This window comes from Podarcis liolepis (genome assembly GCF_965112155.1).
Source record: "Podarcis liolepis genome assembly, chromosome: 7".
NCBI classification, from domain to species: domain Eukaryota; kingdom Metazoa; phylum Chordata; class Lepidosauria; order Squamata; family Lacertidae; genus Podarcis; species Podarcis liolepis.
This window is the reverse complement of record NC_139561.1, coordinates 15,106,646-15,123,845: the sequence shown is the minus strand read 5'-3', so window position 1 is coordinate 15,123,845 and position 17,200 is coordinate 15,106,646. Positions and strand designations below refer to the sequence as shown.

The 17,200-nt window shown below is 48.5% G+C and overlaps 1 protein-coding gene across 1 annotated transcript; it reads left to right on the top strand.

Annotated features, from left to right (window-relative positions):
• The first annotated feature begins 12,562 nt into the window (after positions 1 to 12,562).
• On the top strand, positions 12,563 to 16,820 carry KLHDC7A (kelch domain containing 7A). The gene has a single exon (XM_083512679.1). It carries the CDS (start codon positions 12,704 to 12,706, stop codon positions 15,314 to 15,316), a length of 2,613 nt encoding a protein of 870 aa, XP_083368805.1. The 5' UTR covers positions 12,563 to 12,703; the 3' UTR covers positions 15,317 to 16,820.
• The last annotated feature ends 380 nt before the right edge of the window (positions 16,821 to 17,200 follow it).

Genomic DNA, 17,200 nt, shown 5'->3' with positions numbered 1-17,200 from the left:
CAGAACCTAGGACTTGATGATCAGAAGCTCAGCAGTTCCAATCCCCGCAACGGAGTGAGCTCCCGTTGCTCGGTCCCTGCTCCTGCCAACCAAGCAGTTCGAAAGCACGTCAAAGGGCAAGTAGATAAATAGGTACTGCTCTGGCAGGAAGGAGTTCTTAACCCAAGGTACTATTTCTGGGTTAGCGGAGTCTGTAACCTGAAGCATCTGTAACCTGAAGTGTCTGTAACCTGAGGTATCACTGTATAGTTCAAATCGGGGGAAATAAAGACAGAAAATGGACAAAAGTATAAAATGTTTAGGGGTGTACGTGTACCCCTGCATCCCCCCGGGGGGAAAACCACTGCCTTTATCCTGGTTTAGAAGCTAATTGCTGAAATCCTCCTCCTTCCCATCCCTCCTTCCCTGTCACACCACCCTCCTCCTTCAAAGCGCTGCCAGTTTTACTCATCCCCAGCCTGACAAAACCGTGTCACCCCCCAAAACCTGCAAAGAAACTGGAGGAATTCTTTCCGTTTCTCCTTCACTTAGATAGGAACACTTGTCAGCAAAAGCTGGGCTAATCCTTTCCCTAACTCTTCAAAGCTGCCCAGTTCCCCCCCCCCCCGCCACACACACACACACACACTGTCACCCCGCCCCCTCCTTCAGGAGACACCAATGAAAAGCAGGCGCCTCTCCTTTGATGTCAAGTCCCCTTTCAAGTGCTGGCTGCAAAGCCTCGACTTTTTAAAATGGGAGAGAGATTTGTTTCAGATCAGCTTCTCTCTCTGCTCTGCCTTCTAAACTCTCCTGGGTGAGCTTTGGCCACCTTCGGCTTCAATATTGCTGCCTGCCGCCCTGATCTCTGTGCAGTGAGAGACTCCCAGAGGCAACCTGAGCCTAAAGTGGAAGGACTCACAACATTGACACCCTCAACAGATCTTGCTTCTCCTTTAGTTTTAGCTATGGATCCAGCACAGAGCAAGCAGGTCTCTGGGTCTCCAGCTTCCAGCCTGTTTCCAGCTCAGTTCATATACACACACAACTCTGCTATTGTTCTCCTACCTATAGCTCGGTCTTGCTCGCTGGATCATCATGAAATAAAAAAATTAAGGTCTTATATATATAATAAATGTTCATAAATGTACCAAGCAAACATGTACATAAATGTATAAACCACATGTCTGAAGCAGCACAGGAAAACAGCCCTGGAACCATTTTGGCTCCCAGACTGACCAAATGTTTTCTCTGCAAGGTCAAAGGAAAATGGAAAAGCCTCCCCATTGTCTTTTCATTCACAAAACCTGTCTTAAGGGTATGTCTGTGTATGAATAGGGTGAGCCTGTGACTTGGCTCAGGGACAAAGTATTTATCATTACAAAAGACTGGTCAGGCTCCCCAGGGTATCCAATCAAGTGACCATTAACAGGTAACCTGCCAGACAGGAGATAAACAATGACAGGAGGTACACAACCTACTCCGATTTCTCTTGAGCTATACCCCTTTCTGTGATGTAGGTATGATGTTTCTGGGGGTGGTCTTGGACTCCAAGGCGGGCAATTTAAAATGTCTATATAAGGGCGGACACACTTTTGTTCTGGGACCTCCTCCTTCTCCTGCATGTGAAGGGGGCACCCTATTGCAACAGTTCAATAAAGATCAGGCTTACTAGCTGCTTTGCTCCTCAATATTCTCTGGTTGGCCTCTGTTATTTTCTCCGACCTATGAAGAACCTGCAACGGACTCTATAAGGGCTCTTGTGTCCCCCATAAGGGAATAAGGGCAGATTTTCGTTTATTACAATCACCTTGTCGGGGTGAATGGGCTTGCATACTCCTGTGACCCTTGTGAGCGAAGCCATCGGGAGTTTCGTACTCCCAGCAGGGTCACCCAAGGCGGTAAGGTCGAAGGGAGGAGCTAGACAAAGAAAGATGCAAGAAGCCCTCAAGGTAGAATAGGCAGAAGATTACAAGCAGTATGTTACAACAACTGTGAAGGCAGATAACGGCTGCAGCAGATAAGAATCTACTGGTTGTCGTGATACTCATGCCATCGGAATAGAGTCTTACTGCAAAGACTGTGCGTTGGTCAGCGTGCACTGATCTACACACAGAAAACAAATTTTACGCACAGGCGTCTTCCAGAAAAACACTGGCCTGCGAGCACTACAATTTGAGAACAGCCTTTACCCAAGGTGTCATGGGCTTTGAAGATGCTCAAACTCAGGACAAAAGGGAGAAACGTGCTAAGAGGAAGGCACGATAGGTGTTATGTACTGAAGTTCTCGCCCTGGGCCAGCAGGGGGATACTGTAGATAGTTCAGGTCCACATATGCAAATAAGGGATCGAAAGTGACGTTCAGTGATTGGATAGTTACAGAAAATGGTTACTGTTGCGTTCTAGTGGAGCTCTATATAAGCAGGCTGGCTGAACCCTTCAGTTCAGTTCTGTTCTGGCCTGTGAATAAACAAGAGCTGTTTGAAGAGTCGCTGTGTCGTCCGATATGTTCACCCACAACTTAACAATAGGCAAACCCGCACCGTGATCAACTCTCTCCTGGAAACCTATGTCCCCACTGTGGAAGGACATGTGGATACAGAATTGGCCTTCACAGTCACTTATGGACTCACTGTTAAAACCGTGTTTGTGGAAGACAATCTTACTCGGCTACGAGTGATTGCCAAAGAAAATAGCTCAGTGAGGGGGATGGAGGAAAGACCCATGCAAAAACCTAGAGCATGGGTAGGCAAACTAAGGCCTGGAGGCTGGATCCAGCCCAATAAGCTTCTAAATCCGGCCTGCGAATGGTCTGGGAATCAGTGTGTTTTTACATGACTAGAATGTGTCATTTTTTATTTTTTATTTTGACAAAGTAATAACCATAAATAAATAAGAATAAAAAGGTGCCCCACCACCGAGGCCATTCCATTCTAACTATCCAACCTCCCAAAATTTCAACACCTCTTGCGACGGTTTGACCCCTTTCCGTTTTAACAGGACAAATTCTACAAACACCTTCCGTCTCTCCTCAAAATAATTTCTCCTGCATATTCCCCCTCTTACCTTAATGGCACATGTTAATTCATTATTCATAGCTATACCCCACACCTCTTTATACCATTCTTCCATTTTATATTCTGCTTGCCCCTTCCACTTCCTAGCTACAATAACTCGGGCAGCTGTCAATAAATTTGTAAGCGAGTTCTTCCTAGCCTGTGAACCTTCCACCCCATCGTAAATTGATAATAATGCCACCTCTGGACTTTCGGTCAGCTTTAACCCAGTGATTTCTGTTATCTCCTTAAACACCCTTTGCCAGAAAAATTGTACATATTTACACTCCCACTACACGTGAACATAATTCCCGGTTTCCTGGCATCCTCTGCAAAATAACACCGATTATTCTTTGTTTAAAGGGACGCGGGTGGCGCTGTGGGTTAAAGCACAGAGCCTAGGACTTGCCGATCAGAAGGTCGGCGGTTTGAATCCCCAGGACAGAGTGAGCTCCCATTGCTCGGTCCCTGCTCCTGCCAACCTAGCAGTCCAAAAGCACATCAAAGTGCAAGTAGATAAATAGGTACCGCTCCGGCGGGAAGGTAAACGGTGTTTCCATGCGCTGCTCTGGTTTGCCAGAAGTGGCTTAGTCATGCTGGCCACATGACCCGGAAGCTGTACGTCGGCTCCCTTGGCCAGTAAAGCAAGATGAGTGCCACAACCCCAGAGTCGACCATGACTGGACCTAATGGCCAGGGGTCCCTTTACCTTTTTTATTCCTTGTTTATTTGATTTAATCTCACTGGTGTTAAATACCACTCTTTTATACCACCTATACCCCAGCCTGCCTGCCTGCCCCTCATTATTAAGCTTAGCTCAGCAGTGAGGAACCTCTAGCTTGCGCATTAGACTACTGCAGTGTGCTTTTTTGGGGGACTGCCCTGGGACTCCAGATGGAGTAAAGTGCGACAGCCACACTGCTGGTAGTTAAAACATCTGCACTGCCTGTCTATCTCCTACCGAGCCAGGCTCAAAGTCCTGGTGTTAATTCACAAAGCCCTGAACAACTTAGGTCCAGGGAACCTTCAGGTGCCACCTGAACCCTGATATTGCAGCTCAGTCACTGAGGTCCTCTGCAGAAGCGTCACGAGTCACCCTCTGAATTAGTGAGGCTCATTTAACTTCAACACAAAACCAAGCTTTGAGCGTCACCAGCCCAGCCGTGTGGAATGCTCTTCCAATAGAGATTCAGCCGACGTCCTCTCTATTGACCTTTAAACGTTTGCTGAAAATGTTTATATGCCACCAGACCTATGAAAGCAATTAATAAAAGGTCCTTCTGCAATGGCGAGTTTAAAATTTCTGCTTTTAAAATTGCATGTGGTTTTTATAGTTTTACAGTATATAATTGTTGTAAATAGCTCCAGTATTTTTATAGGTAAACGATGGAAGCCCCTCTCCCAGGAGGCAGTTATGACCACCAATTTAGGTATCTTAAAACAGGTTTAGACAAATACTCAGATGAGACTGCTAACAGTGGCTACTGCCAACTTTACTGTACGCTTGTGAAACATGGACCACTTATAAACACCATCCCCACTCCTTGAAAGATTCCATCAATGGCGTCTCTGAAAAATTGTACACATCACTTGGGAAGGTGGATAGTGGTGGGAAGTAGGGGGAGGAGAAAGAGGTGGGGAAATATTGTTTAAAAAGTTGTAGTCATAGGTATATCAGTGTATTCAAATCTAAATTGTCAAATTGTGTTTTTATTGTTATTATGGTTTTTGTTGTATGTGTCTTTTGCAGTTGTTGTTTGTATCGGAAAAATGATTAAATCAATTTTTAAAAAACACATCACTTGGGAAGACAGGCAAATTAATACCAGTGTACTGGAAGAAGCAAAGATCACCAGTGTTAAAGCAATGATTCTTTGACATCAACTCCGATGGACTGGTCATGTTGCCCGATGATCATCTTCCAAAGCAACTATTCTATTCCCAACTTAAGAATGGAAAGCGTAATGCCAATGAACAACAAAAGCAGTTTAAAGACACTCTAAAGTCAAATCTTAAAAAAAAAGTAGTATAAACTGGGAAACACTGGCCTGCGAGTGTTCCAATTGGAGAACAGCCTTTACCAAAGGCGTCATGGACTTTGAAGAAGCACAAACTCAGGACACAAGGGAGAAACGTGCTAAGAGGAAGGCACGCTTGGCAAACCCTCACCGTGATCAACTCCCTTCCGGAAACCAATGTTCCCACTGTGGAAGGACGTGTGGATCCATAATTGGCTCCACAGTCACTTACGGACTCACTTTTAAAACCGTGTTCATGGAAGACAATCTTACTTGGCTACGAATGATCGCCAAAGAAGAAGAAAAAGCTCTGTCTCCTATGCTTCCAAATACCAGTGTCTGGAAATCTCAAGAGGGGAGTTTGCTGCTGTGCTCAAATCCTGCTTGATGTTTTCCCACTGTTGCACCTGGGCTAGTTGGCCATTGGCCTGATCCAGCAGGCTCGTCTTATGTTCTTGTTGTGATATTGGCTGGTGGGCGGCCCCACAGGCCAGCCAGATTTGGCCCACAGTGGATCAGGATCAGGCCTGCTAGTCAGTTCCATGTCCCCATATTCCTTGCCCTAGCTGGATCATTGCAAAGCTCCCTTATTAAAGAAAAGTTGGGGAACAGCAAGCCTTTCTCATTGGCAAATGCACTAAGTGTTCCCAGGTCCTCTCTAGGTTTAATGCCCTGAGTAGAAGATGAAACCTTTGCTTGCTGCTTTAAAGGCAACCTGATTCTCAGTTACAATGCGGGAGTTCCTAATCTGAATTGCTGATGGCGGAGGCTAAGATGCTCCGCTTTGGATCTTGACTTTGCTTTCACATATTTGGGGTAGGGGTGGGGGTGAAATGAGCAGGAGGAACAGCAAAGCGGTACCCTGCCAGCAAACGAGAAGTGCCTTGTTTGCAGACCCCATCAAAGGCCTATCTTATCCCTTAAGGGAGAAAATGGCAGAAATCTCCTCCTGGAGTTCAGGCAGCAAGAAGTGAAAATATTGCTGACTCTTTTTTTGCATGGGGATCTTGGGGGATGAAGTGAGCGAGCGAGAGACATCAAAGGCGTTTTGCTGCTCAGAAAACAAAAAAGATGGTTGGAGGCACAAAAAGGAGCTGTTAAGGTGCTGGTTTTGCTTTTTCCGATGCAGCAAAAATAAATAAATACAAAAACAGGTTTGTTTGAGGGGTTGTGGGTGGGTGGGAAACAGCACGAGCCAGTTAGCTCTGGAGAGGCAGTGTAGTGTAGTGGTTAGAGTGTCAGGCTAGGACCTGGGAGAGAACAGAGTTCAATTTCCCCACTTGGCCATGAAACTCACCAGGTGTGACCTTAGGCCAGTCACTGCCTCTCAACCTCACAATGCTTGTGGGTTTCCCTTTGAGGCATCTGGTTGGCCACTGTGAGAACAAGATGCTGAATTAGATGGACTTAGCCAGGATACCGTATTTTTCGCTCTATAGGACGCACTTTTTCCCCTCCAAAAATGAAGGGGAAATGTGTGTGCGTCCTATGGAGCAAATGCAGGCTCCTTGGCTTCAGCAATAGCAACGGGAAGCCTCCGAAGGGCTGGAGAGGTTGCGCCTGGCTAAAGAGGAAGCCAAGACAGCCAGCGGGATGGACCCCGCTCGCTGTCTTGGCTTCTTTGCTCTTTGGGGCTGGGGGGGAAATAATTTTTTTTTCTTTATTCCCCCCCCCCTAAAAACTAGGTGCGCCTTATAGTCCGGTGCGCCCTATGGAGCGAAAAATACGATATATGTTAGTGGGGGGAGGCCACCCTCCTGTCATCATCCTTTGTCTGGCTCTCTCCGGCAGATTCGGAATGAAATGTCTCAACAACAGTTGCTTTAAATTCCTTTCTTTTGACCCCAAGTGCTCCGAAAAATCTGTCCAAATCTTTCCACAGTTTCTACTTTTAGTTAAGTATTTCTCTTTATTTACTTTGTTTAGGGAAGGGAAAGATCTCCCCCCGCTCCCCCGCTCCTGCCTGCACCTATGGCCCCTGGCCTGATCCAGTGCAGGGCTCTTTTTAGGTTTGCATGTACTCTCCATGAGCAAAGGCCATCTACCTCCAGAGTCGCTGGGAATCACAAGTGGGGAGAACCCTGGTTGAGGGTTTCCTATGATAGACATGGGGCGCGGGTGGCGCTGTGGTCTAAACCACAGAGCCTGGGACTTGCCGATCAGAAGGTCGGCGCTTCAAATCCCCACAACGGGGTAAGCTCCCACTGCTCGGTCCCTGCTCCTGCCAACCTAGCAGTTCAAAAGCACACCAGTGCAAGTAGATAAATAGGTACCGCTCCAGTGGGAAGGTAAACAGCATTTTACTTATTAAGTATTAAGTAGTGGCTTGACAAAGCAGAAGACACAGAGATTTCTCCAAGTGGTTTTTTAGCTTCTCTTTTACCATGTCCCACGGCACTGCCTGGACTGCTAGTGGCCATCTCGAACACCTCGGGTCCACAGAGGCTGAGGAATAGGCCCCCCTTATGCTCCTCTGACCCTTCTGTCAGCTCGTTTGCTTGGAGGAAGCAGGCGAACCGAGCGAGGTAGGAGTCCCATTATTCAGAGGCTGAGACAACTGGCAGTAGAGGCATCAAGTGAAGCTATGGTTCCGATGCCGACGTGGTGGGCAATGGATGGAACATAGTGCTCTAGCCAGTATGGTCAGCTCTGAATTGGGTTCTGTTCAGTGATGTACAAGTTGTACAAGTGACAATAAAGCATTTCAATCAATTGAAATGGTTGGCTTAGGGAGAATTGGCTTCATCTGAATTGGCTTCAAACACATATGAGTTTTGTTTTGCCCCCCTTAAGTCAGATTTCAGCATTCAACACTGAAATGTCGACTTGTGAATCTCAACTTGGCGATGTGTCCAGGGCTGGATTTAGGTTTGATGAGACCCTAAGCTACTGAAGGGACACGGGTGGTGCTGTGGGTTAAACCACAGAGCCTAGGACTTGCTGATCATAAAGTCGGCGGTTCGAATCCCCGCGACGGGGTAAGCTCCCACTGCTCGGTCCCTGCTCCTGCCAACCTAGCAGTTCAAAAGCACACCAGTGCAAGTAGATAAATAGGTACCGCTCCAGCGGGAAGGTAAACGGCATTTCCGTGCGCTGCTCTGGTTTGTCAGAAGCGGCTTAGTCATGCTGGCCACATGACCCGGAAGCTGTACGCCGGCTCCCTCAGCCAATAAAGCGAGATGAGCGCCGCAACCCCAGAGTCGGCCACGACTGGACCTGACGGTCAGGGGTCCCTTTACCTTTATGATAGACATCTGGTTGACTACTGTGAGAACAGGTTGCTGGACTAGACAGGCAGTTGGCCGGATCCTGCAGGCTCTTCTCTCTTTCACACTTTATCCTCCCAACAGCCCTGCCAGGTAGACCCTGGCATTGAACGAGCCAGACCATGGAGATGCCATTACGGAATGAACCAAGCACCGAGAGCCTTGAGAGTTTTGCTGAGCAGAATTCCCAGCCCTGAAGTGATCCCAGAGTTGAAGGAAGTTTCTTTTTCCAACTCAGAACTTTCTCTGACTCGAGCGCCGACCGCTTTGACCTTAGCAGCCGCAGTTGCGCACGGAATCTCCTCGGAGGCTGCAGCTACAAGATACAGAGTGCGTACATCCCCCTCCTCACAATTCTTTGTGGGGCAGGATTAAAATAAATACACCCACCTCTAGTGCTTTGCGCACAGGATCCTATGGGGAAATCTAAAAGGGAATGTGCATGTTTGCTTGCGGTTTTATCAAAACCCGTTTGCCTAGCTACCGTGCAGAGTGTAAGATTACAGTAAACACTTCTGCCAGCCCCCAGCCGCCACATTGTGCATGCCCCGTGGTGAGCAGGAGTTTTGTTTCAGATTGAGGTTGAATCCTGGCAATACAGAAGTGCTGTTTTGGGGGGACAAGGTGTGGGCGGGTGTGGGGGACTTGCTGGTCCTGAATGGGGTAACTGTGCCCTTGAGGGAAACCCACTGAGCTGATCTAGAGAAAAGGCGGAGAGATTGATGGAAGATGCTGAATTAGCAATTTGAACTAGTAAAAACAGAGGACAAAATGAAACAGTTTTCATGGAGGAAAGGGGAAATGTTTGTAGATTCTTGTTTTAAAAAGTTGTAAATGTGTTAGCCCGCTAGCAGGTTTGGAGTAAGTTCAGCAGTAAAAGTTATTTCGATAATAAAGCTGAGGAAAAAAGGTATAGATTATTTATAACATGTAGCAGGACAAGATAAATCAGGAGAAAAATGTGGGGGGAAAGTTGACTTTTTAAAGTGAATGTATATTGGTAAATGTTCGGTCGATTGTATTTTATTTGTGAAATTTTAGAAATATTTTTTTTAAAAAAATTAGAGGGTGGAGAGGCTGTCCTTTAATCTTGCTGCTGTGAATGATGCTGCACTGAGGGGTTGATGATCTCTGGGAGGAATTTTTACCTCTGGGAGGGGAGCCGGGGTCTCTTAACCATTCTCAGCCCCCTGAACAAACTACATCCCCCAGGATCCTTTAAGGAGGAAGCCACAACTGGCCAAAGTATAATGGTGCTATTTCAGATTCAGACCATTGGCCCACCTAGCTGAGATTTAAGATGCTCTACCAACTGAGCTACTCCCCTGAGCATTTTATGCCCTGACTGGCAGTCTTTCCCAGAGCAATTGTTGTATGGAAATCTGGGGTTGGCCTTTACAGTCCAACTCCCCAAGTGGCTCGGGGTCCCCTAGGTCCATTATCAGTCAGCGAAGAATGAGTAGAGGCAAGGACCCGTAGAAGGAAAGCAAGGAAGATCTTTATTTTTCTGCTGCCACAGAGTCTCCCTGCTCTGCAAGGAGCCGAGGACCCAGCAGAAAGGTGTGTGACAGCTTTTTAATTTTTTAATTTTTTAATTTTATTCAAGACATATTATCCAAAAACATATCATCTTTGTTCCCCCCCCCCTATTTTTCCTCCCTCCCCCCCTCCCACACAAAACCCACCCATCCCCCGACTTCCCTCAGTTCCAGTCTTTGGTTTCTCCAATAATGCTGTTTTCTGCATGTTACAAAGTTGTATAGATCCTCAAACTATTTAGCTGATTATTATCAATAAAAAGTTTGTGAATGTTTATTCAAAACCTGCCAAGGAGTCCAGTTCACTTTGTTGCGTCTTCAAATACTTTGTAAAGGGCTCCCATTCATCTTTAAAGTCACAGTTATCCTTGTCCCATAGCTTATATGTCAGTTTTGCCAGTTCTGCATAGTCCATCAATTTTTCTTGCCATGATTCTTTAGTTGTGACAGCTTTTAAAGGCTTTAGAAATTGCCCAAACCCTGACACCAATGAACCTGTTGTTGTTGTTGTTGTTGTTGTTGTTGTTGTTGTTGTTGTTGTTGTTGTTGTTTATCCCCTGCCTTTTTCCATGACAGGACTCAGGGCAGCTTACAGATAAAAACAAGGGCTGCTAAAAACATAGAAAGGGCAATCATCTTTTTTTATAAAAAAAATAAGCATTAATAGAACTAAAACCGTATACATATTTCTAAAAGTGAAAATCTGGGCACAAAAGTTGAAGAGCTTTTGCAAAATCTCAAACAAACAAAAAATGAAGTTTTTGAGCTTTTTTAAAAGGAAATTCGCCAAGAAAATCAACACTTTCAACATGGGTTGCCATACACCCGAGTTTCCCCAGACATTTCCCCAGAAATCCTGTCCGCCTGATAAATCCCGGATATGCCCGAGAAATTCTGGACATATGGCAGCGCTAATATACATATATAAAATCCCTGTAAAGCATGCAAATGATTACGATAAAAAACCACAGTCAACTTTCATGAACTGCAGCCTTCCAGGGACTTTGACCTCTTTGACAGAGTTCAGGAATAGCAGGAATAGCAGAGTTCTGGAATAGCAACTTCCCATGTTTCAGATGGCCTTGTCTGTGAATCTCGAGGTTTGTGAGGAGAAAGTGAAAGAAGAGGCCCGGTTCAAGGACCTAAAAACCTTTGAGCAGGGGTGTGGAAACATTTTCAGCCTGGAAGGTGGACTCAGCCCCCCCCCCCCCTGCTTGGTCAAGCTTCCAGCAGAAACAATGTTAAGTGGAGCAACTGATACATCTCCTGGTACAGTAGCCTACAATCCGGCCAGGAAATATGCCCAGGGTTTTCCACAAACGCACATGTGTCTCTCCATCTAGGCAAGCAAGAGGCATTATACCAATTCAGGGCCTCATCCTAGCCAAGCAAAAGCTCTTGAGTCGTTTGCAACAGTGTGTCCCTATTTCCCCATGACAGTCCCAGATTTGCAGAAGCCGTCCCAGTTTCTGACTTGATCCCGAAATGTCCAGTTTTTCCTTAAAAAGGTAAAGGACCCCTGACAGTTAAGTCCAGTCGCAAACAACTCTGGGGTTGCAGCGCTCATCCCGCTTTACTGGCTGAGGGAGCCGACGTTTGTCCGCAGACAGTTTTCCTGAGTCATGTGGCCAGCATGAATTAGCCGCTTCTGGCAAAACCAGAGAAGCACATGGAAATGTCATTTACCTTCCCGCTGGAGCAGTACCTATTGATCTACTTGCACTTTGACATGCTTTCGAACTGCTAGGTTGGCAGGAGCTGGGACCGAGCAACGGGAGCTCACTCCGTCGTGAGGATTCGAACAGTCAAACCCTAGGCTCAGTGGATTAGACCACAGTGCCACCCTCATCCTTAGGGCACCCCTATTTTCATCAGAGAAATATCAGAAGGTATGGAGTTATGCGACACCCCCCCCCCCGAGCCAAGGAGATAAGGAACTATACAACTCTTAAAAGACATCTCAAGGCAGCCCTGTATCACATTCCGCGATAGCTCAGTTGGTTAGTGCACGGCACTGATAATGCCAAGGTTGCAAGTTTGATCCCTGTATGGGACAGCTGCCTCTTCCTGCAATGCAGGGGATTGGACTAGATGATCCTTAAGGTCCCTTCCAACTCTATGATTCTATGAAATCAGAAACCAGGATGGCTTCTGCAAATTCAGGACCATCCCCGAAAAATAGAGACACTCGGAGGGTCTGGAGGCAGAGCATAGCCATTGTGCTAAGCAGCCATCAAAACCCCTCTCCTCCATGATTTGATCCAATACTCTTTTAAAGCAGGTCATCCCTTTTTCCTGCTGGAGTGAGTTTCATAGTTTAACAATGCGCTGCCTGAAAAAATGTTCATTAGCCGAGTTCCAAAAGTGAGCACTGAAGGAAAAACCCATAATCAGTGACCAGCTCCTATCAGCTTGGGGAAGTCTATTTTTACAGGCACCTGTTCATTTTCTCTTCCTACTTCCTTGTAGCTTTCCAAAGTTTCCTCTCTTGTTTACAGAAGCTTGGTAAACTAAACCCCCATTTGGGAGACTCTGTCTTGTCTGCTTGCTTTGTTTTCCACTTAATACACACAAACACACACACACATCCCGTGTCACCTGTGTCCGGCCCGGCCCACCTTGTTCAAATATGCAAACCTCCTATGGTAAGCAGACACCTGGCATACAGAGAGGGAGGGAGGGAGGGAGGGAGACCAGCCAGGGAGCCTGCGGTGTTCTCTACCTGTCGACAGGTAAAAGTCACCTTCCTGGGAGTCAGGCCTTGGCCGCTTGGAGCCAGCCCCTGCTCAAGAAATAATTAACCTCGGATTTCTCGCATTCCTGAGCACCCAGCGTGGTATGGAAGAATGACCCCCAGCGTCCAGGTAAGCGGAGAGCAGACCTCAGATATGCAGCTGGCTGCTAGGGTGGCCCTCTCGGCCGCCGCCTTCCTCCTACTGACTTTGGCGTATAGATATTACAAGTCTCGAGTGCCCTGCGGCAGCCAGCAAGGAGCCAGCGGGGAGAGAGGCAAGGGCAGCGAAGACGCAGAGGGGACGGAGAGCATGGTCTGCTGCAGGGAGGAAGAACTGCCCCCTGGACTGAGGCACCGGTGGGTCAACAGCAAGGGTGAGAAGCCGAACCACAGGGCAGGGGGTAACCCACCGCTTCGGGCACCTGGGCCTGCAGTCTTTGGGGAATCTAGAGGGCAAGATACACCTGCCTGCAGAGAGCCGGATGGGGAAAGAGAGGTGAAGAAACAGGAGAAGGAGAGGATGAGTCACCTGGGAAGCGGGCTGCCCCCAGACAGAAAATGCTCCGTGGCAGAAGAGAAGGGAGGGGAGACTTCTGGTGCTGTCCTCAGCAACGGAAACAGTGCCGCAGTCACAGAGACTGCAACGGAGTCAGAGGGCAGGTTGCCTTCTCTGGGTTTGCTCTCCCCAGAAGACGGCATCTGCAGTTTGAATGGCAGCCACAAGGATGTCAGCTCTGCAGAAGATGGACTTTGCCTGGCTGCTCAGGAGAAGGAATCTGGACATGCAGCACTTCACCCTGCAGATGAGAATGGCTCCACTTTAGGAGGAGGGAGAAGTGATCCGTCTGGAGAAGAGGAGAGGCAGCATTTAGCCCCGACCCAAGAGGAGCAGGAGAGGACCCGTCCATCGTTCCATGCCACTTCTGACATGGGCCTGAAGATGAACCATAGCCATGCTGGGTCACACACCACGTACATGTTCTCCTCTGTGGCCCAAGTTCAGGTGGAGGAAAGCCTTGTTAAAGAGCGGAGGCTCCAGGAGAACAGTAATGGGCAACCAGGGGTCCCTGGGACCAGCCTGAGAGGCAAAGTCTATGACTACTACGTTCAGTCCATCTCCCAGTCGGTCCTGAAGGAAATGCCTTCCTGCGCCAGCCTGGGTACCCAACCATTTTCTCAGCTACCTGTGATCAACATCCCTGATGCCTCTGAGGAGCGGTTGGGTCAGGAATCAGCCCAGACCTCAGCAGAAGAAAATGACCCTGAGGATGTTCCATCTCCTGGTGCTCTTCCTCATCTTATCCAGGATGAGACAAAGCCCCGGCAACCTGGGAGCCAGGATGAGGCTGCTGTCCAAGAAAAGAGGTCCAAGAAACCTCCAGGACCTGGAGCTGGCAGCTTCAGCCGGAAAGACAGCCTCCATCAAATCATAGACAACCCTGAGTTTCAGGTCCCTATGGAAGGGTTTGGCTGTCTGGCTTCTGGGCTGCCAGGACTGGACACGCCACCTCTCAGCCCCCTCCGTTCCAGCTCCGTTTCTTCACTGGTCGGGTCCATGCAGAGTCTCCAAAGTGACACGAGTGAGGAACCCACAGTGGAGCTGGTGGCTGGCGCCAAGTTCTTCCACATCCCGCTCAGCTCAGAGTCCTCCATCGACATCCACCTGGACCTGGGGAACTGCTACGAGGTCTTGTGTACGGCCAAGAAGCAGAAGCTGGAGACACTCCGGGAAGCGGCCTACAAGGTCATGAGCGACAACTACCTCCAGGTGCTCAGGACCCACGCAATCTACAGCCGCCTCAACGGCATGGAGAGAGACCTGATCCTGCAGCGGAGGATGCGGGGGCGGAAGTACGTGACTGTGGCGGACGTCAGCTCTCAGGGCGAGAGCCAGCATGCAAGCAGGCTCTGCTACTACGACGACCAAAAGGATACCTGGCACCTGTTGACTTATGTGCCTCTGGAAGTCGTCTCCAAGGGTTGTGCCATGTGCAGCATGTTCAATTACCTCTTTGTGGCCGCCGGCTGCGAAGGACGGGGGAGGCGCCAGAAGCCGTCCAACCGGGTTTTCTGCTACAACCCTTTGACCAACATCTGGCGCGAGATCTGCCCGCTGAACCAAGCCAGGCCGCACTGCAAGCTGGTTGCCTTGGACGGCTACCTGTACGCCATTGGTGGGGAGTGCCTCTACACTGTTGAGCGCTACGACCCACGCCTGGACCGCTGGACCTTCGCCGCCCCGCTGCCCAACGATACCTTCGCCGTGGCCCACACCGCCACGGCGTGCGATGGAGAGATCTACGTCACGGGAGGCACTCTGCGCTACATGCTGCTGAGATACGTCGGGCAGACGGATACGTGGAAGTTCAGCCTCACCGGTGGAAACAAAGACCGGACAACAGAGATGGTGACCGTCAATGGGTTCATCTACCGCTTTGACCTGAACCGGAGTATGGGCATCAGTGTCTACCGCTGCGGCGCCAGGGCCAAGCTTTGGTATGAGTGTGCCACCCACCCTATGCCCTTCCCGGCCAGCTTCCAGTGTGCCGTCGTCGAGAACCTGGTCTATTGCATCGGCCGGCAGTTCAACATCCGCTTCCTGGCCGATTATGTCTCACCGCGGTTTGGGACCAAGGAGTTACAAACTTTCCCTTCCCCCAGAGGGACCCTTTCGCCCGTGACTCTCGTGCTGCCGGACAGGGAAGTGGTACAGACGAGGGTTTGAGGACATCGATGGCGGGAACCACGAGGAGGTGAAGCTGCTTGATTCCACAGGCCTTGCCGCTGCACACACACACACACACACACACACACACACCACTAGCCAATTTCCACAAATCTGTCAAGGGAGATGGAGCTACAAGCGGGTTGGCAGGATCTGTTTATTTTAAGGCACTTAAATCCTTGTAAATTTGCATGCAAATTAAACGCAGCCTTTGGGGTCTTGGACGGTCGCCAATACAGGCCTAGTTAGCGTGAATGTAGGCAAATGCCGCGGAGCCGGGGCGCCACTATCCTGCTGCACACCATCATTATCTGTGATACAAGGGAGGCTTAACCCTATGGCTGACTCAACTCCCTTCTCCCCTGCTCTCAGCTCTCAAAGTCATCTTCTGATTTTGTTTATGAATGTATAGCAATCTGGGGGGAGCGAGTGAGGGGTGAGAGAGAGATGCGAGAATATAAAGAGAGCCGTGCAGGATAAGACCAAAGGTTCATCCCACCCATACTGATGTGTTTCAGGGTGCTGTGCCAAAAGGGTCTTCCGTGCTCTGATTTTAACCGTCCTCTGTCAATCATCAATTAACCACGCGGCGCATCGCTGAACTGTGGAACTCGCTCCCGCAGGAGGCAGGCATGGCCTCCAACCTGGGTGGTTTTATAAAAAAGATTAGACAAATTCATGGAAGAGGAGAGGGCTCTCGATAGCTGCTAGCCATGATGGCTCAGCTTTGTCTCCACAGTTCAAGGCAGCAATGCTTCTGGATCGCGGGTGCAGGGGAAGGCGCTGTTTTGCTTGAATCCTGCTTGCGGGTTTTCCACAGGCATCTGGTTGGCCACAGGTTGCTGGACTAGAATGGCCATTGGCCTGATCCAGCAGCCTCATAATACACTGCAGTGGTACCATGGTTCTCAAAGTTCATCCGTTCCGGAAGTCCATTCTAAAACCAAAGCGTTCCAAAACCAAGGCGTGCTTTCCCATAGAAAGTACAGTGGTACCTCTACTTACGAACACGATTCATTTCATGGTGCTGTTCACACCCCGGAAAGTCCTTAAGTAGAGCGCCGCTACTGTGCATGAGCTTCTGCACATGCACGAAGCGCGCAGATCACTTCTGCACATGTGTGCAGGGCGAACCCAGAAGTAAATACTTACGGGTTTGCCACGTTCGGAACCTGAAAAGCCGCCACGTGAAGCAAACGTAGCACGAGGTTATTACTGTAATGCAAAATGGATTAATCCGTTCCAGACTTTTAAAAACAACCGCTAAAACAGCAATTTAACATGAATTTTACTATCTGAGACCATTGATCCATAAAAAGAAAGCAATAATCAATGTACTGTACTATAAAATAAATAAGACAGTATTGTAGATGATAAAAATTAAATTAAAAAAAAAATCTTACCTGCACTGATGATAGTCATTGTTTGGCTTTTATCCATTTCCACAGTCACACAATCAATCAATCAGTAGCTGAACTGGGTCCCACACAGAAACAAAAACAAATTAACCAAAAAGGCCTCAAAAACAAAACCACAAAATAAATAGCAAAAACAAAAGCACCAAACTTAATCTGATCCGGAAGTCTGCTTGACTTCCAAAATGTTCGAAAACCAAGGCGCAGCTTCTGATTGGCGCAGGCGCCCTGGAAACAATAGCCGAATGCTGCATTGGACGTTCAGCTTCCGAAAAAGTTTGCTTCCGGGTTTCCGGAGTTTGAGAACCAAGGCATTTGAGAACCAAGCTGCCTCTGTGTTGTGTTCTTAAAGGCCATTCCCAGCCCAAAAGGAACTGCCAAACAATTCCGTGCATGGTGGGGCTATAGAAACCACAGGAGGGGAGAGGGCTGTTGCGCTCGGATCCTCCTTGCTGGTTTCCCACAGGCA

Excerpts from the sequence above, each read along its gene's own strand:
- KLHDC7A (XM_083512679.1), top strand. The coding sequence starts at position 12,704 with ATGACCCCCAGCGTCCAGGTAAGCGGAGAGCAGACCTCAGATATGCAG.